A 19,646-nucleotide genomic window follows, 5' to 3' on the forward strand; every position below is an offset into this window, starting at 1 on the left:
TATTCTGCTTGTGCAGTCACTGTGTACACACATTACATTACTGATCCTGAGTTACATCCTGTATTATACCCCAGAGCTGCACTCACTATTCTGCTTGTGCAGTCACTGTGTACACACATTACATTACTGATCCTGAGTTACATCCTGTATTATACCCCAGAGCTGCACTCACTATTCTGCTGGTGCAGTCACTGTGTACACACATTACATTACTGATCCTGAGTTACATCCTGTATTATACCCCAGAGCTGCACTCACTATTCTGCTTGTGCAGGCACTGTGTACATATATTATGATCCTGAATTACATCTTGTATTATACCCTAGAGCTGCACTCACTAGTCTGCTGGTTGAGTAACTGTGTGCAGGATGCAAGTATCAGTACAGGATAAGTAATGTAATGTACATAGTGACTCCAGCAGCAGAATAGTGAGTGAAGCTCTGGAGTATAATACAGGATGTAACTCAGGATCAGTAATGTAATGTAATGTATGTACATATTGACTCCAGCAGAATAGTGAGTGCAGCTCTGGGGTATAAGGGTATGTGCACACGCTGCGGATTCTGCTGCAATCGGCAGCAGATTTGGCCCTGCGGATCCGCAGCAGTTCCACAGGCATTGACAGTACCATGTTAGCCAATGGGATTTCAAATCCGCAGTGCACATGCTGTGGATTTTTCCGCACGGATTTGCTGCGGTTTTAAATCCACAGCATGTCAATTCTTTCTGCGGATTCCACAGTGGTTTAACACCTGTTCCATTGTCCTGGTGTTAAACCGCAGGGGAAAACCGCTGGCAAATCCGCAGGAAAACCACAGGTCACTTTACCTGCAAATCTGTGTGGAAAAATCCGCAGGTGGATCCGCAGCGTGTGCACTCACCCTAATACAGGATGGATGTAATGCAGGATCAGTAATGTATGTACACAGTGACTGCATTAGCAGAATAGTGAGTGCAGCTCTGGGGTATAATACAGGATGCAACTCAGGATCAGTAATGTATGTACACAGTGACTGCACCAGCAGAATAGTGAGTGCAGCTCTGGGGTATAATACAGGATGTAACTCAGGATCAGTAATGTATGTACACAGTGACTGCACCAGCAGAATAGTGAGTGCAGCTCTGGGGTATAATACAGGATGTAACTCAGGATCAGTAATGTATGTACAACAGTGACTGCACCAGCAGAATAGTGAGTGCAGCTCTGGAGTATAATACAGGATGTAACTCAGGATCAGTAATGTAATGTATGTACACAGTGACTGCACCAGCAGAACAGTGAGTGCAGCTATGGGGTATAATACAGGATGTAACTCAGGATCAGTAATGTAATGTATGTACACAGTAACTGCACCAGCAGAATAGTGAGTGCAGCTCTGGGGTATAATACAGGATGTAACTCAGGATCAGTAATGTAATGTATGTACACAGTGTCTGCACCAGCAGAATAGTGAGTACAGCTCTGGAGTATAATACAGGATAAGTAATGTATTTAGCATTCATTCAGCCCTGTTTATAATGAGTTATCCTTTGGTTCTTACCCTGTTAAATTGCAAACAGTTTGTAAAAACAAGCAATTTACCTGGACATGACAAGCTTCAGTCCCCCTGTGCTCTTCCGACGCTGCAGAGGGAAAGCGGTCTCCACTACTAGCATGGGAAAGTGCGGCGCTCAGGTCGCTGGTCTGATCGATCAATCAGGGATCGTTTTTTAAACAGAGATTTAAAAAAAAAAAAAACCCAGGGAGGCAGAGCAGCGGTGCACGCTGAAAACCTAAAAAAAACAACAAAAAACCTATTCATGTTGTAGAATGGTCGTGAAGACGGTGGACAGTCCCTTTTGGTGTTTCTTACTGATGAACATAACACGTTACTAAACAGAAATCTCTGCACATAGTTTTATTATCATTTTGTATTCCATCAGGTTATAGCTCAGGATTAGTGACTGCTTAAACAGTGGAGGTTTGTCGCAAACCCAGTAACATGTGGTAAGTGCACTTAAGGATTGGAAACCACCCTGGTAGAAAATAACCTTCCATATAAGCCACACATACACATCGTAACCAGCAGAGAGCTGCAGGATGCCGATATCCATTGACAAAAAAGAAAAAAAATTCAGAATATGGCGAGTGGACAATTCCATAAATCCTCTTATGATACAAATAATTTATTGATGGCCTGTTCTCAGAACAAGACCCATATTCCCACACTTAATATACTCATAAAATAAAATGGAAACCGATCTCTTCACAGAGTCCCGGGTATCAGGTAGATCCGGTTCTGACCTGCAACATTGTAGCAAAAAAGTTGAAAAACTGACAACTAAAGTATTCCAGAAGTTCATATCTAGATTCTTAAAATGATCGTTATTTCTCCATATATAAATGTATTTTTGATTTTGCTATAAGCCTATATAGCCTCTCTTATGGTCAGGTTACAGTCTCCACCTGGTGGTAGTGCTGAGAACTGTACTGTAGTGAGCCGAGGTTGAAAAGTCTGTGTTGGATGAAGCGAGCGCTATCGTGTTTTCATCTTTTTCTTGGCTTTTTCTAGACTTGCTTTTCTCTTCTCTTCTTCCTCTTCGCGTCTCAACTCTTCCAGGTCCTCTTGTATGCCTAACCGCAAACTGAGGAGGAAAAAAAACAAAACACAAAATAATTTAGATTGTAAGCCCCATCGGGGACAGTGATGATAATGTGTGCAAACTGTAAAGCGCTGCGGAATTTGTTAGCGCTATATAAAAATAAAGATTATTATTATTAGAGACTAGCTCTGCAAAAGCGCAGACCCGTCGGCTGCGGTCTTTCCACACATTTGGGGAAAATCCATCAGTTCAGTGATTCCGAGAGTGATTATTGGCAGATCATTGTGAATTGTTACCCAATAGGTCTAATGGGGCAGAGGGTCTTTGCTAGGCACCACCCTTTCTTTTAAAACTCTTTAAATGCTGTGGTTTCCATTAACCATGGCATCTAGAGAATTAAAGAGGCTGTGCAGGCCTGTGGCTCAGATCTGCAGTCACTCTATGCAGACTTGTGAGTCCTCACTATGCGCACTGTCAGGATTCTCCGGTGCATCGAACAGGAGATCAAGTGACCGTAACTATGTGATTTGCATAATTCCGACCACATTCAGACTAGACGTGCGCAGCCTCGCTCTATCCACTTATATTACGCGCGTCCGGCACATGACCACATGTATGCAAGTTGCATGCTTGCAGTCACGCTTCCGGGGGCCACAGAATCCTGACAGTGCGCATACTGCGCATGGTGCCAATTCACAAGTGTGCAGTCACATAAAGGACTGAAGCCTTTAAAGGGAATCTGTCACCTATTTTTTCACATATAACCTGCAGCCACCGCCATCAGGGGCTTATCTACAGCATTACAGAATGCTGTAGATAAGCCTCCGATATAACCTGAAAGAGAAGAAAAACAAGTTATATTATACTCACCAGGGGGTCTGGTCCGGTGCTGTCCGGTGCTGTCCGGGTCCGGCGCCTCCCATCTTCTAGAGATGACGTCCTCTTCTTTGCTTCCCGTTGCGACTCCGATGCAGGCGCAGAGTACTGCAGTGCGCAGGCGCCGGACCTCTCTGACCTTTCCCGGCGCCTGCGCACTGCAGTACTCTACTCTGCCCTCAACAGGGCAGAGCAGTGTGCCTGCGCCAGAAAGGAAAGAAGAGGACGTCATTCCTAGAAGATGGGAGGCGCCGGACCGGACCGAGACATCCATCAGACCTGGACGGCACCGGACCAGACCCCCCGGGAGAGTATAATATAACTCGTTTTTCTTATCTTTCAGGTTACATAGGGGGCTTATCTACAGCATTACAGAATGCTGTAGATAAGCCCCTGATGGCGGTAGCCGCATCTCATATGCGGAAAGATAGGTGACAGATTCCCTTTAACCCCAAGCCTGAACAAGTGCTTTAAACATAACAGTGCAACTAGGAAATGAGACAGGCCCTGGGCGTTGAAACCTGAGGTAGAGGCATAGGTTCCTTTACCTACCACCATCTTGTAGGTGCATATATATTATATTATATACTTTTACAGCATGGTGCACCATTGCAGTTTATTTTCAGGATGTTGCCTGTGTGGCAATATTTTTTGGAGGGAATTGTAGTAATGATAACATAGCCAAAGTACATTATTTGGGTGCACAGCGACACGGAGCATACACAGTAATAGGGGAAAATTGGGCACAACAGGCCCAGAATTATAGAGCAGCAGGGTAATAAGGATGGTGCTGGAGAAGTGAGGAGGGAGGGGAAATATGATAGGGTATGGCGGTAATATATGTCTTAGTATAGCCTTTTTGCAATTCGGTAACAACATTGCTGGCTGACGATGTGCCCACTGGGGAGCTTATAACCGCATATAGGAAGGTGCCTTCTGGGCTGTGGGCCCATAGTGACGTCCTTTGCTCTCGCTCATGTGATGGACCACTTTGGCTAAACAACCGGAGATATGTTTAATACAGCCGGCCCTTGCTGCTGATGTAGACGATCCCTGAAGATGGACAGAAAGCTATTCTCTCTGGTGTCAGGCGGACGTACCTCCTTGCTTCCTCTTTTTGCTGTTCTCTGAAGTTGCTCTCCATGTAACGTAAGGCATAGTCGCTCTCTTCTTTATACCTGGGAACAGAAGCGCAAAATGAATTACCCTCAGGACAAACAGACGCAGATCTCGCCATCTTGACGATTTCAGGCCGGAGGATACAAATTCTATATGATAAATTTCACTTTGAAGACTGGGATTCCAGCCCTGGGCAGACGGCGCCCGCTTACCTCGTTCTGTCATAGCCGAATATCTCGCGGATGTGCTTCGAAATCTCGTCTTGCGATTCTCCTCCGTCATCAATGAAATCTTCCATTTCTGAATCGTACTCCTCCTCCTCTTCGTCGTCAATTCTTCGCTTGTATGCGTTGGTTATGGGCGGCAGAGGGGGACCTGCAGATAGACTACTCACTCAGCAAATTAAAAAAAATCAAAACGAACAAAACAATTCTCGATCTTTTAAAAGGGTTGTCCATGATCCCACAGAAAACAGCACCTCCCTGGGAACAGAGACTGTGTCTGCCATTGCAGCTCATTGAAGTGAATGAAACAGAGCTGCAATAACACGCACAATCCATGGTCAGGGCTGGCGCTTTCTCTAATCCTGGAGAATGGCTTTAGGGTCTGTGCATACCTGGCAGATTCTGGTGCGGATCCGCAGCGGATTTGGCCCTGCGGATCCGCAGCAGATTCTCCTGCTGTGTACAGTACCATTATATTCAATGTAAAATAACGCTGTGCACATGCTGCGGAAAAATCGGCGTGGAAACGCAGCGTTTTTTCCCCCGCAGCATGTCAATTCTTTATGCGGATTCTGCAGCGTTTTTATACCTGCTCCATTATAGGACTCCGCAGGTGTAAAGACGCAGGTGAAATCCGCACAAAAACTGCAGAAAATCCGCAGGTCACTTTACCTGCGGATTTAGGAAAATCTGCACAAAAAAATCTGCAGCAGAATATGCAACGTGTGCACATACCCTTAAAGCGTACCTGTCATTTTAGGTGACTGTTCACAATAAGAGAGTTTGTAAGTAATGAGTAAGAACACTATTGCTGGCCACTATATGACTTGTCTCCTGCATTTTTTAGTAGCTGCTGTGATGTCTCCCATAAACAGCACACACAGACACGAAGGATTACTGCTCTTCTGTCTCTGCATAGCAAAAATTCAGAAGCATCATGGAGGACATTATACAACAGTACTGAGCAGTGTACATGTGAATCCAGCACTGGGATAAGATAAAACACTAGAAAGCAGCAGCACAATCTGTGCATTTCTCTCCTGCCTACACCTCCTCCCTCCCCTCTCCATAGACCACACTAGGCAGCTGTTATTACTATCTGAGTGAATGAGGAGTTCAGGAGGTTGGTGGTGGGGGGAGACAAGTGGTCCATAATTGGTAAAAAAAAAAAAATCAAGTTTCAACTATGAATACCTGGTGGGCGAGACATTGGTCGTTGTCCTGGTGGGGGTCCTGGTCTCATGCCATTCACCTGTCCCGGTCTCATGCCATTCACCTGTCCCGGTCTCATGCCATTCACCTGTCCCGGTCTCATGCCATTCACCTGTCCCGGTCTCATGCCATTCACCTGTCCCGGTCTCATGCCATTCACCTGTCCATTACCAGATTTAGGAATAAAGTTTTTAGAGGAAATAGTTTCAGATACCACAGTACATTTGGGCTTTGACCCTGATCCCATTGATAAATTACTTCCTGGCCTTCCAGGTCCAGAATGAGCTTTAAGTTTTGAAGAACCTAACGTTGCGCCTCCATTTGGTCGCATGGATGATCCTTCTCTGCCAGATGGGGTAGTTTTAGGCTTAACAGCTGACAAAGTATTCCCAGTGGTTTGTCGGCTAGATCCAGATACGCTTGATGAACATGCCGAACCAGAGCTGCTCGTCGAGTGTCCAGAGCTGCTCAGTCGAGATGGTTTGGCTGACCCAGATCCGCTAGAGGGCCGCGATGAACTGGAAGAAGAGCTTCCCGAGGGGCGGACAGAGCCAGAGATGCCAGAAGGCTTGGAGGAACTGGAGCTACTTGTTGGTCGGGAAGAAGGTGTAACCGCTCCACTAGATGGCCGTCCAGAAGAAGAAATAGATGCTCCAGAAGGCCTCGAAGAGCTAGATACTCCAGATGGCCGCATGGTACTTGTTCCGTGGCCAACTGATGACTTCCCAGAAGCTCCAGAAGACTTCATTGAACTTGAGCTTGAACTGCTGGGTCGGAAACTTCCTTGAAGTTTTTCATTAGTTTCTGGCCGGGAAGATGAAGACTGTTTTCCACCAGGGTCTCTGCAAGATGAAGGTTTGGAGCTTCCATTAGAAAAAAGCTTACTTGCTGACGAGTGTTTCTCAGATTTGTGCTTAACATCAGAATGTTTTTTTACGGTCCGGCTGTCTTCACTTCGAGCTTTGTCATGATGACTACTTTTCGAGCTGAAGCCACTGCTCTTTACCTTTCTTTCCTCAGAATGGCTTCCCTTAGAAGAGGAATGTTTATCTGAAGAGCTTTTGCTAACTTTTACACTTTGGCTACTGGTTTTTGAGGTTTTTTGGTTCTTCCTTTCCAAGAATTCGATTTCTCTGATTTCTTCGGCAGTTCTTGGGCGCTCATCCACCTTTTTAACAGGTTTTATAATTTCCACTGGCTCATATTGTTTTTTTTCTGCAAGCCGCAACAAATCAGCAAAGTTCATGCCCACTGCGGGCAGTGGTGGCCTTTTCACGTTGGAAAACTTAGGCTTTTTTGAAGGCGGCGTCGGCGACGGTGGTGGCGATTCTTCAACCTCCTCCTGCTCGGACTCACTCTGGGAGTATTCGTACATTTCTTCTTCTGTCAAGTACTCAGCGTTCTCGTCATTGTGGTTTTGGTCCAGGTCAGACTTTGAGCGTTTCTTCGGTTTATCTTCTATTGGAATCCCATTGTAGCCCTTGAAGTTGTCCTTTGTCCTGGAAGCCATTGCTCTTGCTTTTTTGTCATGTTTCATTTCCTTGCGTTTCGCCAACAGTTCCTCTTTTTTTTTCTTTTCGGTCATTTCTACAGAGCAAAATATAATGAGTTTAACTAAACTGGAAAATATATATGCGTGAAAACAAAATTGACCATTTCATTGGCATTGCCACTAGTGGTCGCCATGCACGTTAGATGCAAACGATGACCGCTCGATACAGTGTCATCTTGCAGGGGTTGTCCAGGACTTACATACTGATGACCTATACATCTGCTAGGTGATCAATAAGGGTCCGACACAAAGTAACCCCCAACTACTCCGCTGTTACCAGCTATGGCAGTGCAACACAGACACCCCTTTCAAGTGAATAGGACCAGCTACTATTGCCACTAAAACTGAATGACTTAGGCTAAGTGCACACGTTGCAGAAGATTTCTGCTCAAAAACCGCACCTATTTTTCCGCGGCGGTTTATGCGCGTTTTTTTGCTCGGTTTTGATGCCTTTTTTTTCCGCAGCGGTTTCAAACCGCATGGAAGAAGCCAAAACCGCGTAAAAATCCGCAAAATTAATGAGCATGCTGCGTTTTTTACCGCGATGCGGTTTTTGTTTGCGGTAAAAAACGCATCAATGTGCACAAAAAGTGCAAAATGCATAGAAATGACTGGGAAGCTTATTTTTAGCAGTTTTATAGTGAAAACCACAGTAAAAACCGCTAAAAAAACGGTGTGTGAACACAGTCTAAGTGTCATGTGCGGGAAGAAATCCACAAGGAATCTCAGCTGTATACACATTAACATCTCAATATCCACAGATGCTTGTCTTTCCAGAATTAGTACAAAACCGTTGGCACAACCCTGGTAAACGGAGGTGGTGCACAAGTAGGATCCCAATCCGTGAACTTCAATTTAAATAGACTTGGCACACACCAAAAAGATTCTGATGCAGAAAGGTGGTTTTAATGAATTGCAGTACATACATAGACGTTTCGGTCTAGGATCTTCATCAATGTACAATAAGTTGTACTGTGAGCTCTTAGTGACTGGGCTTTAAGGGAGACACCAACACTGCAAGGAGGCACCTGCGGCCGTCCCATGTGGTTCTATATAACAAATGGACGCAGTATCCACCGCGAATCCAAATAAAAACACTAAAGACCGTAACAAAAAAAGACAACTCAATGACTTATTAATGGGCGATTTTTTGGAAAGAGGGGAATTTATACAAGTTATGTCTGTCTTACAGGAGGTCGGACACAATATATCATCAGTAAACGTCTCGTGCAATGAGACTAATATGTGAGAGCACAATGCCTGGCACAAAGGGCTCAGTGAAGCAGAGAAATGGCAGAAATCCAATGAAAATGGAAGTTTTACTTATTTACTAATAAAGCTGAAAGATGATACCTTGTTTTCGCATTTCCTCTTCCTTGCGCCGGAGAAAAGCCTGGACAGCAGCTGACTGCACCCCTTTGACTTTGGGATCTTTTTTGGGAGGTCCCACTGCCAAGCTGTATCTTTTCTGTAAGGGAGAGGAAAAAAAATGCATTAACACAAGCAGCCCACCAGCACAATGAAATCCACCAAAGCCAGCTAGCCCATGACATGGGCCACGTTCACATGGGCACGCATTCTGCCAAACTTCCAGGAACTCCGGAGCAGACGCAGATTCTTGCAATGAACTGACATCAAGCAAGCAGGTTCTGTAGTAATAATGAATGTGCTGTGGATATTACCCCTTAATAGCCAAAGATCTAAATAATACTAAGGGTGCAATTTGTTTTTTTACTCTTTTTTTTTGTGACCCCAAAAGTCTTCAAAAACGCTTGATTGACTCTTCCTACTCATTTCTATTGTAAAACCGCTTTGCTGTTCATATACATGTTCAGTCTTTTGAGCGTTTCTCCCCCTCACATAAAAGGTTTGGAACATCACCTGTTAGGATAAAAAGAGAAAAGCACAAGTCACCCCTGATAAGAGTCTGCACCAAACTAGGCACTGTTCAATCAAAAGGTTGCAAAAAAAAAAAAAAAAAAAAAAATTTTTTATATATATACCCTGCAAAAATACTTGAAAAAGGTTTGCACAAATCCTTGGAATAATTGTCAAGGTAACAAAAGGACTAAATATCCTTATTTATGCTAAAGTCCAGAATCTTAGAAGTTTTTTTAGTTTCAGAAAACTTGGCCCTGGCTGCAGTTTATTTTTTTAAATGCGGTATAGTATATTTAATTCGACTTCACCAAAGCATAGTATCTCATACAATCCTTATTGAAAAAAAATGACCAATATGGGATTGACAAGCTTCCGGTTAGGTGGATTCATAACTGGCTCAGTGATCGTACTCAAAGAGTGGTAATAAATAGTTGCACGTCCTATAGGAAAATGTTCAGTGTTCAATATTTTTATAAATTATCTAGATAAGGGAAGTTAAGGTAAACTGATCAAATTTAGGGGATAGGTTACACTAGAAAAGACAGAGAAAGGATTCAGAAAGATCTAGATAAGCTTGAACAATGGGCAGCAACTGAAAGAATGGTATTTTTCAGGGAGAAATGCAAGATTCTACATCTGGGCAAGAGAAACTAAAATGACATTTACAGAATGGGAGGAATAGAACTAAGCAACAGCATATGTGAAAAAGACTTGGATATACTAATAGATCACAGACTGCACATGAGTCAACAGTGTGATGCAGCAGCAAAAAAGGCAAATACAATTCTGGGATGTATTAAGAGAAGCATATAGTCTAGATCACATGAAGTCATTATCCCCCTCTACTCCTCCTTGGTCAGACCTCATCTGGAATACTGTGTCCAGTTCTGGGCACCAAATTTTAAAAATTGACATTGAAAAACTGGAGCAAGTTCAGAGAAGAGCTACCAGGATGGTGAGCAGACGGCAAAGTATGTCCTACGAGGAACGGTTAAAGGGCCTGAGAATGTTTAGCTTGCAAAAATGAAGGCTAAGAGGAGACTTAATAGGCATCTACAAATATCTGAAGGGATGTCAGTGTAGAGGGATCTTTCTTATTCTCATTTGCACATGGAAACACAAGAAGCAATGGAATGAAACTGAAAGGGAGAAGATACAGATTAGATATTAGAAAAAAAAACAAAAAAAAAAAAACTTATTCACAGTGAGGGTGACCAATAAGTGGAACAGACTGCCACAAGACGGTGAGTTCTCCTTCAATGGAAGGCTTCACACAGAGGCTGGACAGACATTGGTCTGAGATGGTTTACAGAATCCTGCATTGAGCAGGAGGGTGGGACATGATGACCCTGGGGGTTCCTTCCATCTCTAATATTCTAGGATTCTATGTTCTTTACTCACCCTCCCCTGGTCCTGCACAGAGTCCCTGCGGCTGCTCCCTGAATGATACTACTGCCATCAGCGCTGCAGCCAATGAACAGCTGCTCTGCCTGAGTAGACAGCACAAGCTACTGAGCTCAGTGATTGGCTGCAGCGCTGCCTAAGTGACACCAGTGCATGCAGACAATTATTTAATTCACTAAATACGTGTGAAAAAATGCTGCAAAAACGCTGAAAGAATTGACAAGCTGTAGATTTTAAAAAATGTTGATGTTCTCAAATTCATTCAGGAGTTTACCAGGTGAGTATTTCTACCCCGGCATGACTGGTGGTTTGGTTGCTACAGCGGTGGATTCTGCTCCATGGGGGACACATCTGTCCCTGTTCTATCATCAGCGCGGGAACAGTGCACACTCTGCAATCACGGCTTAACACGTGGCAATGTGCACTAGCACTTTAGGCCACAATTGGTTGGGTTATTGCTTGTTAACTAAAAGCACAGTCATCTAAACATAGCCAAACAGATGGTGGGAAGAAAAAAAAAAAAAAAAATCAGCGAGTTCAGCAAATCTCAAGATCATCACTTGCTGATCAGGAATTTCTTAGAGTTTTATAGTGAAATGATTGCACCCCGAAAGTAACGCAGCACTTCTAACCCACCACACACTTCTCAGATGTCACATAACACACGGTGAAATCCCCAACACCGGCCACGAAAACCTCAGTCCTTCCACCGCTCATCGACTTCCTACAACTAAAATTGTGATATAATCAGAGCGCCCCCTGGAGATGCAATGGTCCGTATGGACACCCCCATCTTGCACATGATCAGCATAAGGTAAATCCTTGAAATCGGGCCCCCACCAATAAGGGCTGTGGGACTGACACCCCACAAACAAAAAACCAGCTGGTAAAACTCCAATCTGCAGCTGCGTTTCCTCTTAATGATGGAAACTAAGTGCATCCGAGTGTAAAAGGGAAACTAAACGTACAGCGAGAGATGCAGGAAAGATGTATATCGTTGTACCGTGTTAGCCAGTAGATAGAAGAATATTTAGAATTGAGAGTCCTCAGTGGTTGATACCTTTTAATGGCTACCTGAAAAGATGGTAACAAATTGCAAGCTTTCCAGACTACTCAGGTCTCTTCAACAGGCTAAAGGGCCTGTCACACTAAGCGATATCGCTAGCAATATCGCTATAACGTCACTAGTTTTTGTGACGTAGCAGCGATATCGCTATGTCTGATACTTACCTCCGACCGGCTCCCCCGCTGGTTATCACTGATCGCGCGAGAACGTCCTGGACCGTTTCTCGTCGTCCGCTTCCTGCTGTGGAGATGAGCGACGCGTGGACGCGGGAGGACGTCTTCATCGCCTCATCTGGCATGTAAGTAGCGACCCCTGTGATGTCGCTGGTGAGATCTTCCTGTGTGGCAGCTCACTAGCGACCACTTAGCGATGCACCAGCGATCCTGACCGCGTCATATCGCTAAGTGTGACATTACCTTAATACATCTTGTGTATAAATATGTGACTTCAGATTTTGTATTAGTCTAGCCTGATGAAGAGACCTGAGTAGTCTCGAAAGCTTGCAATGTGTTACCATCTTTTCAGTTAGCCATCAAGAGATGAGAATTTAGGGTTAGTGTTTAATCCCTTCCTAGCAGGGCCCATTTATTTTTTTGGTCCCATTTTCCAAAGGTCTTGATATCTATCCATCAACATGGCCACAGGAAGGCTTGATTATACGGGATGAGTTGTTACTTTGAATGTCACCGTTCATTTTATCAAAAAAGTGTGCATGGTGCAGGAAAAAAATATGCAATTGTTCCTCCATTAGTTTTTTTTGTTTCTTTCATTGTTGCAGCTGCAGAAAAAACAAAACAAAAAACTGGTAAAATGATTGACACTGTCATAATCATAATTAACTGAATATTTTTCTTAAGTTGTGGACAAGAGCATTGTTCGATTTATTCGTATGTGGAGAAATATATATATATATATATACACACACACACACTGTCAGAATGGAGAAGGTCAGAATAATATATATACACACATATACTGCTCAAAAAATAAAGGGAGCACTATAACATAAAATATACTATTGAAAACTCGCGCTGATAAATGTGCCCAAGGTTTTAAAACGATCAGCACTGTGAACCTTAAAGCAAGACTGGTCAATTGTCACAATAAGGTACAGGACTGAACAAGGAGGGATTTACCTTTGTGTAGTGCTAAATTGCATAGAGAGGCTGTAATCCCAAGGAGAGTTGCTCATGAGGAGAATGAATAAATGTCCTTTCAGTTTGCGGTAAGTAGCCCGAAATTTTCTAGTGTTCCAAAGTGAGGATGAGCAGGGACGCAGTAAAGGGATGCCGTCCCGGACGGTAACGGGCGTCCAACTAAATTATCCCAGCAGCTGACTGTGTGAGAGGCAGACGCCACGTGAAGACAATCGGAGACAAGCCTGCGAGGTGCAGAAGCACTGCAGGACCTTGCGTGACATCACAGTCACGTGACTCATCACGTGACAGGCTATGGAGCACTAAGCAGCGTACTGGAAAGCTGAAAGCAACTTGGCCCCCTGTACGCTGCTTAGTGCTCCATTGCCTGTCACGTGACGCCTCCCGAAGAAGCAGTGCGAAACGTGCGTTGGGGCAGAGGGACGTCCCAAGAATTCCACTCAGCAGACCTCTGGTATGTTTTCATGCCCTTTCCAAACCATGTTAACATGAAATGTCCACTTGGATCATTGTGGTATCTTGATTTCAGTATTTGTATCTGGTAGCGGCATATCCTAGACAATTGTATGCCATATGGGCACTACTTAACATTGGGGTATAATGCATGCTCATTATTTAACTACTGAATGGTGTTTAGTAGGGTATGTTACAACAGGTACACATTGGGTCTGCATTTATTTCTGAATGGATTCCTATGGCTGAATAGTCCCTTTTTTATCATTCCTGTACTTTTTCTTGTCATCTTGTTTTTAAAATGTTGTTAAGAATATTTGTATATGCTATGCCATCTAGTGGCAATCTATCTTTTCACACCACGGTTTCCACAATAGTGATCAGCTATTTCTATGGCATAGTCTCCTCTTTATATGTACATATGAAGGTTATTTGTACCGTTTCTGGGAATATATATATATATATATATATATATATATATATATATATATATATATATATATATATATATATATCTATCTATCTCTCTATCACCTTCTCCATTCTGAAAGTCCATGAAAATCGGATGTTATTTGAGTGCAGTCCCATTTTTTCCATGGAACCATTGACCAGCATGGACAATATTGCCACTCGGATCAAAATTGGAAGTGTCTCAGAGATTTTCTGCGAACTGCAAAGCAAAAAATAAAAATCACAGCCATGTGGAGAGCTCCATAGACTCTCGCAGGTATGAGTGCTACCCGTGAAAAGCACTCGTACGTCTCAATGAGCCTCAATACTGAGAGCCCATGGATGGTAGGTGCGAGGGGGCCATCAGTCTCCCTCCATGGGCTGTCTGCAGCGAGCTGGTATTACTGCCGTGTATCGGGAGGTTTGGCCCATTTCGGCGACGTGTCGTGGATTTAACATGGGCTGGATACACTTGCCCTATGGAAAATTCGCAGCAACTTGTACGGACTACCGCAGAGGTAACTCGCTGGGAACTACATGCGGTTTTTGCACAGCGAGCAACAAGACTTTTTTTTTTGGCTTCCAAAATAATAATAATAAAAAAAAAAGTCTCAATGGTGCAATAACCCCGAACACTTGTGTGAACGCGCCTGAAAGTAAAGGGCCTGTCACACTAAGTGATATCTCTAGCAATATCGCTATAACTTGTGACGTTATAGCGATATCGCTGTGTCTGATACTTACCTACGACCGGCTCCCCCGCTGGTTATCGCTGATCGCGCGAGAACGTCCTGGACCGATTCTTGTCGTCCGCTTCCTGTGGAGAAACGAGCGACGCGTGGAGCCGGGCGGGAGGACGTCAGGATCGCCCAGTGTGACAGGTAAGTAGCGACCCCCGTCCCCAGCGAAGGCGCTGGTGAGATCTGCCTGTGTGGCAGCTCACTAGCAACCACTTAGCGATGCACCAGCGATCCTGACCGGGTCATATCACTGGTCGGGATCGCTGGTGCATCGCTAAGTGTGACAGTACCTTAAGATGACGGCTGCGACAGGTCGTAGGGAGACAGCGGAGGATTTGGAGAGTCAGCTGCTGACGAAGCGCCGTCCCCTCCCCCCACCTCGTGTAAGGAAAGCACATAACCCCAGCTGTGGCACTACTACTCCCAGCATCCACCCTCCCTGGGGAGAGGGAACACTGTCAGCCCTTGTGTAGCAGCTGTTCCAGCAGGACAACCACAGGTGGGGGGGGGGGGGACACTGCCCCAAGTCTGCGGCCACCGAAATCATGGCAGACAGCGACAAGTCTCCTGCGACAATTGTACATGAGAGAAAAAGTCGCAGCTCAGAAATCGCTGACTCCACTTTCCCGGTGACCTATGTCCCCCCTCCCCCTCATCTGACACTCAGCTGTTGCTCCCCCAACCCCCACCTCACAGGCAAACAGCGCCCCCTGCCCTCACTCACCACGGCGCCATCGTTACTCTGCTTAGAGGCCGCCACCTTCATGACGTTCATGAAATCCATGTCGGGCCCGTCGGGTATCCCGGTCAGAGACCAGCTGCTGCTGCCCGGGGCGGTACCAGAGACTCCGCTCCAAGCAGTGACGCACAGCAGCGCTCACGGGCAGAAACTACTAGAGACCGCCCCCTTTCTCGGACGTCATGCACATCCGCAACGTCACTTCCGTCCACACTGAAGCCAAGGCGGCGCCATTGTTGCCCGCTGCTGTTATCACGTGATTTCACCCAATTATACAAACGCTTCGGAAGTGCAGAGCTGGTGCTCGGACCGGTGAAGGTCGTCAACAAGGTTATTGAGGGAAATTAGTGGTTTTGTTTTTAAACTAGGGCAAATGAAGACTGAATGTGTTCGCCCGTAGCAGCCAATCAGATGGCTCCTTTCATTTTCCGTCGCGCCTAAAAACAATCTAAAATGGAATCTGATTGGTTGCTATGGAAGACTCCATTTTCCCACATTAGACTAAGTGGTTGCTATGGGCAATTTTATATATATATATTATATAAATTATATATTATATATAAATTAGTTCTGGGGTACTATGCTAGTCAGCATGTTATTTTTTTATATCTGGTTTATTTTTTGCTTACTTTTTTTGGAAACCAATTTAAAGGGTTTCTCTTCTAATTTAGTTGAACGTCTGCTATTCACAATGTACAGAGCACGGTGTGCGGAAAAACCCCTGTCCCCCAACGAGGCTGCCTCGTCCCCCAGCTGTAATTTGATTGAAAAAAACCAACAACTTTTCTTCACGAGCGCTCCCCAGGTCCCGTGCGGAGTCTCTGCCGCTGTTCTCTGGGTCTGGTATTATCGGCAGGCCTGAGCTCAGTGTCTCGTACCGTCAACCCGGGCAGAACCGCTGGGTTTGTCCACCATAAAATGAGCTTAGGTTTCATGTTGGGACTACCGTAATTTATCAAGTTGAAGGCCAGAAAATTGTGCATTGTTTTGTTTTTTTTATTACGCAAAATCTGTGCCTACATAGATTTCATTATTTTTGTGTAGTTGCAAATAAATATTGAGAGCCTTTACATTTGGTGCAAGCTATGTATGAAAGGCCAGTCTAGATACATGAGGGCCATAACGTCCAAAAGTGTGGAGTACGTGCCATAATGTATTCACATAAAATAGTGGAAGAATTTCCAAAATCTTGAAAGAAATGCATACAGTTGGAAGTGACACCTTAACAGAAGGCAGGTTGCTCCTTGTCGTAAAACTGCCAACAATTAGGACCTGTAGGATGGGCAGGAAGGACTCTGGGACTGAGGCCATGTTCACACGTTCAGTATTTGTCATCCAAAATCAGGAGAGGGCGAAGAATGCAGACGTGGCGCACTCAGTGGGCCCTTGTGCAAGATTTGGACCTGAGCCTCCCCTCATTCTGGCCCTATCCTGGTGTATATATCCTCCACCCTGTTATATATATTCCCCTTCCTGGCCCCATCTGGGTTTATACTGTATAACCCTTATACTGATCTCCATTTTGGTATTTAGAGATGCTTCTCACAAAATTAGAATATCATCAAAAAGTTAATTTAATTCTGTTCTTCAATACAAAAAGTGAAACTCATACAGTATATTAATTACTATTAATGTTGATGATTATGGCTTACAGCCAATGAAAACCCAAAAGTTTTTATAGCAGTAAATAAGAATAATTAACAAAATATACCTGCAAGGGTTTCATAAGCGTTCATAAAGATTCCTTAGTCTGTTTCAGTAGGCTCCACAATCATGGGGAAGACTGCTGACTTGACAGATGTCCTGAAGGCAGTCATTGACACACTCCACAAGGAGGGCAAGCCACAAAAGGTCATTGATGAAGAAGCTGGCTGTTCACAGAGTGCTGCATCCAAGCATATTAATGGAAAGTAGAGTGGAAGAAATAAGTGTGGTAGAAAAAAGTGAACAAACAACCGGGATAACCGCAGCCTTGAGAGGATTGATAAGAAAAGGCCATTCAAAAATTTGGGGGAGATTCACAAGGAGTGGACTGCTGCTGGAGTCATTGCTTCACACCACACACAGACGTATCCAGGACATGGGCTACAAGTGTCGCATTCCTTGTGTCAAGCCACTCATGACCAATAGACAATGCCAGAAGCGTCTTACCTGGGCCAAGGAGAAAAAGAACTGGACAATTGCTCACTGGTCCAAGGTGTTGTTTTCAGATTAAAGTAAATTTTGCATTTCATTTGGAAACCAAGATCCCAGAGTCTGGAGGAAGAGTGGAGAGGCCACAATCCAAGCTGCTGGAGGTCTAGTGTGAAGTTTCCACAATCAGTGATGGTTTGGGGAGCCATGTCATCTGCTGGTGTAGGTCCATTGTGTTTTATCAAGACCAAAGTCAGTGCAGCCGTCTATCAGGAAATTTTAGAGTACTTCATGCTTCCCTTTGCCGACAAGCTTTTTGGAGATGGAAATGTCATTCTCCAGCAGGACTTGGCCCCTGTCCACACTGCCAAAAGTACCAATACCTGGTTTACACACAACAGTATCACTGTGCTTGATTGGCAGCAAACTCGCATGACCTTAACCCCATAGATGGGGTGTTGTCTAGAGGAAGATGAGACACCAGACCCCACAATGCAGACGAGCTGAAGGCTGCTATCAAAGCAACCTGGGCTTCCATAACACCTCAGCAGTGCCACAGGCTGATCGCCTCCATGCCACGCTGCATTGATGCAGTAATTGATGCAAAAGGAGCCCCGACCAAGTATTGACGGAATTTACTGAACATACATTTCTCCTTAGTCTCATTGGGGGACACAGAGACTGTGGGTGTATGCTACTGCCGTCTGGAGGCCGACACTAAGTATACAAAAAACAAGTTAGCTCCTCCTCCGCCACATACACCCTCGCCCCGATAGCGGGCGGAAACCAGTTTTTGCTTAGTGTCTGATGGAGGCACACGCAGTCTGGATCTCTCCAGACTATTTTTTTTTTTTTTCGCTATGAAGAGGAGACAGGGGCGATGGACCCTATTGAAAGGGTCCGATCTCCCCAAAAGATCAACGGGCGAGCACGCGCGAGTATTGCCTCCGCGTATCCTTTCCTGCACCGAGGGACATCTCTGGGACTTTTCCCCAGACATCTATTTTTCTTTTTTATTTTGTGAAGATAAGACAGGGGCAACGCATCCTATTGAAAGGATCCGATTTCCCCAAACCATCAACAGGCGACCACGTGCGAGTGTCCCTCCACGTTTCCTCTCCCGCGACGTGGGACATTATGCCAGACTTAGCCCTGTCCACCCCTAGGTATCGCAACCATGGGCTTGCACAGAGGCACAAGACTAGTCTGTGCGGCCCCCACTGCTCCACCAACGCATGACGGCGGTGCTGCATGGCGGCGGACGGTCCCTCTCCTCGCCCACACAAGGCGGACCGAGCTAGGGTGCCTGCACCGTTCGAAGATGGATACCTCATGACCTCAGGGCAGGTATGGATGTGCGGGGAGGGCCCCTGGGCAGTGAGAGGCTCCAGGCTAGCGCCTGCTTAGGGAAAGAGCAGGTCAGCGCAGTCCGTATGCCCCAGCAACTCTGGTGCTGGAGCCGCAGAGTTTGCATAGGGCTGTGATCAGCAGCCATTTCCCTCCGACCTCCCTCCTCCCCCTCCTCTTCCCTCCTTCCTCCCTCTTTCCTCCCATAACTGTAGCGGGTATGCATGGAGATCCCGCGCCAGGGGAGATGCCAGCGGTGGAAGGGAGAGCGCTTCAGGGGGGTACCGGCGGGATCGCCAGGATGGCGCGCCCATGCACGGGCGGGCGGGCAGTGTCCAAATTTAGCCCGCAGCTTCGGCTTAGGCCGCGGGGGGGAAGGCCCGACCCCCGACGTGACGTCATATCCGGCGCCGCCCCCAGGTCCGGGGCGGGCGCTGGATAAAATTGAGGCCCCGGCTTCAGAACAGGGTAGGCCAGCATTCGCAGCCTACCCAGAGAGGAAGTAACAGCCAGAATCAGGAGCGCGGGGAGACACGAGGAGACGGGTAAGTGCGACCCCGTCCCGGAGCCACACTAGGGCAGGTTACCCTCCTTCTCCTCATTTTCCCTTAAGCCTTAGAAAGAAAAAAAAAAAAAAAAGGGAGAGAGAGAGAAAATTGGCCTTTTTCAGCAGTATGTCTGGGAAAGGGAAAAAGCACACGTCCTTTTAT

General features: G+C 45.5%; 2 protein-coding genes across 3 annotated transcripts in view; one reads left to right on the plus strand and one right to left on the minus strand.

Moving 5' to 3' along the window:
• Window positions 1–1,883: 1,883 nt before the first annotated feature.
• On the minus strand, window positions 1,884–15,639 carry LOC141092276 (protein SPT2 homolog). The gene is made up of 6 exons (XM_073578266.1): window positions 15,442–15,639; window positions 8,920–9,034; window positions 5,997–7,601; window positions 4,791–4,953; window positions 4,560–4,637; window positions 1,884–2,625 (listed from the first exon to the last, which is right to left on the minus strand). Exons 1-6 carry the CDS (start codon window positions 15,499–15,501, stop codon window positions 2,517–2,519), a joined length of 2,130 nt encoding a protein of 709 aa, XP_073434367.1. The 5' UTR covers window positions 15,502–15,639; the 3' UTR covers window positions 1,884–2,516.
• Window positions 15,640–15,653: 14 nt separating this feature from the next.
• Window positions 15,654–19,646, plus strand: part of TMEM86A (transmembrane protein 86A) — a 165,577-nt gene continuing 161,584 nt past the window's right edge. For both annotated transcript variants that reach the window (XM_073578267.1, XM_073578269.1), the window contains exon 1: window positions 15,654–15,786. The gene's annotated coding sequence lies outside the window, so the exon portion shown is untranslated. The remainder of the gene's footprint in view (window positions 15,787–19,646) is intronic.

Source organism: Dendrobates tinctorius, unplaced genomic scaffold, assembly GCF_039654945.1.
Source record: "Dendrobates tinctorius isolate UK_male_01 unplaced genomic scaffold, ASM3965494v1 ptg000059l, whole genome shotgun sequence".
Lineage (NCBI taxonomy): Eukaryota > Metazoa > Chordata > Amphibia > Anura > Dendrobatidae > Dendrobates > Dendrobates tinctorius.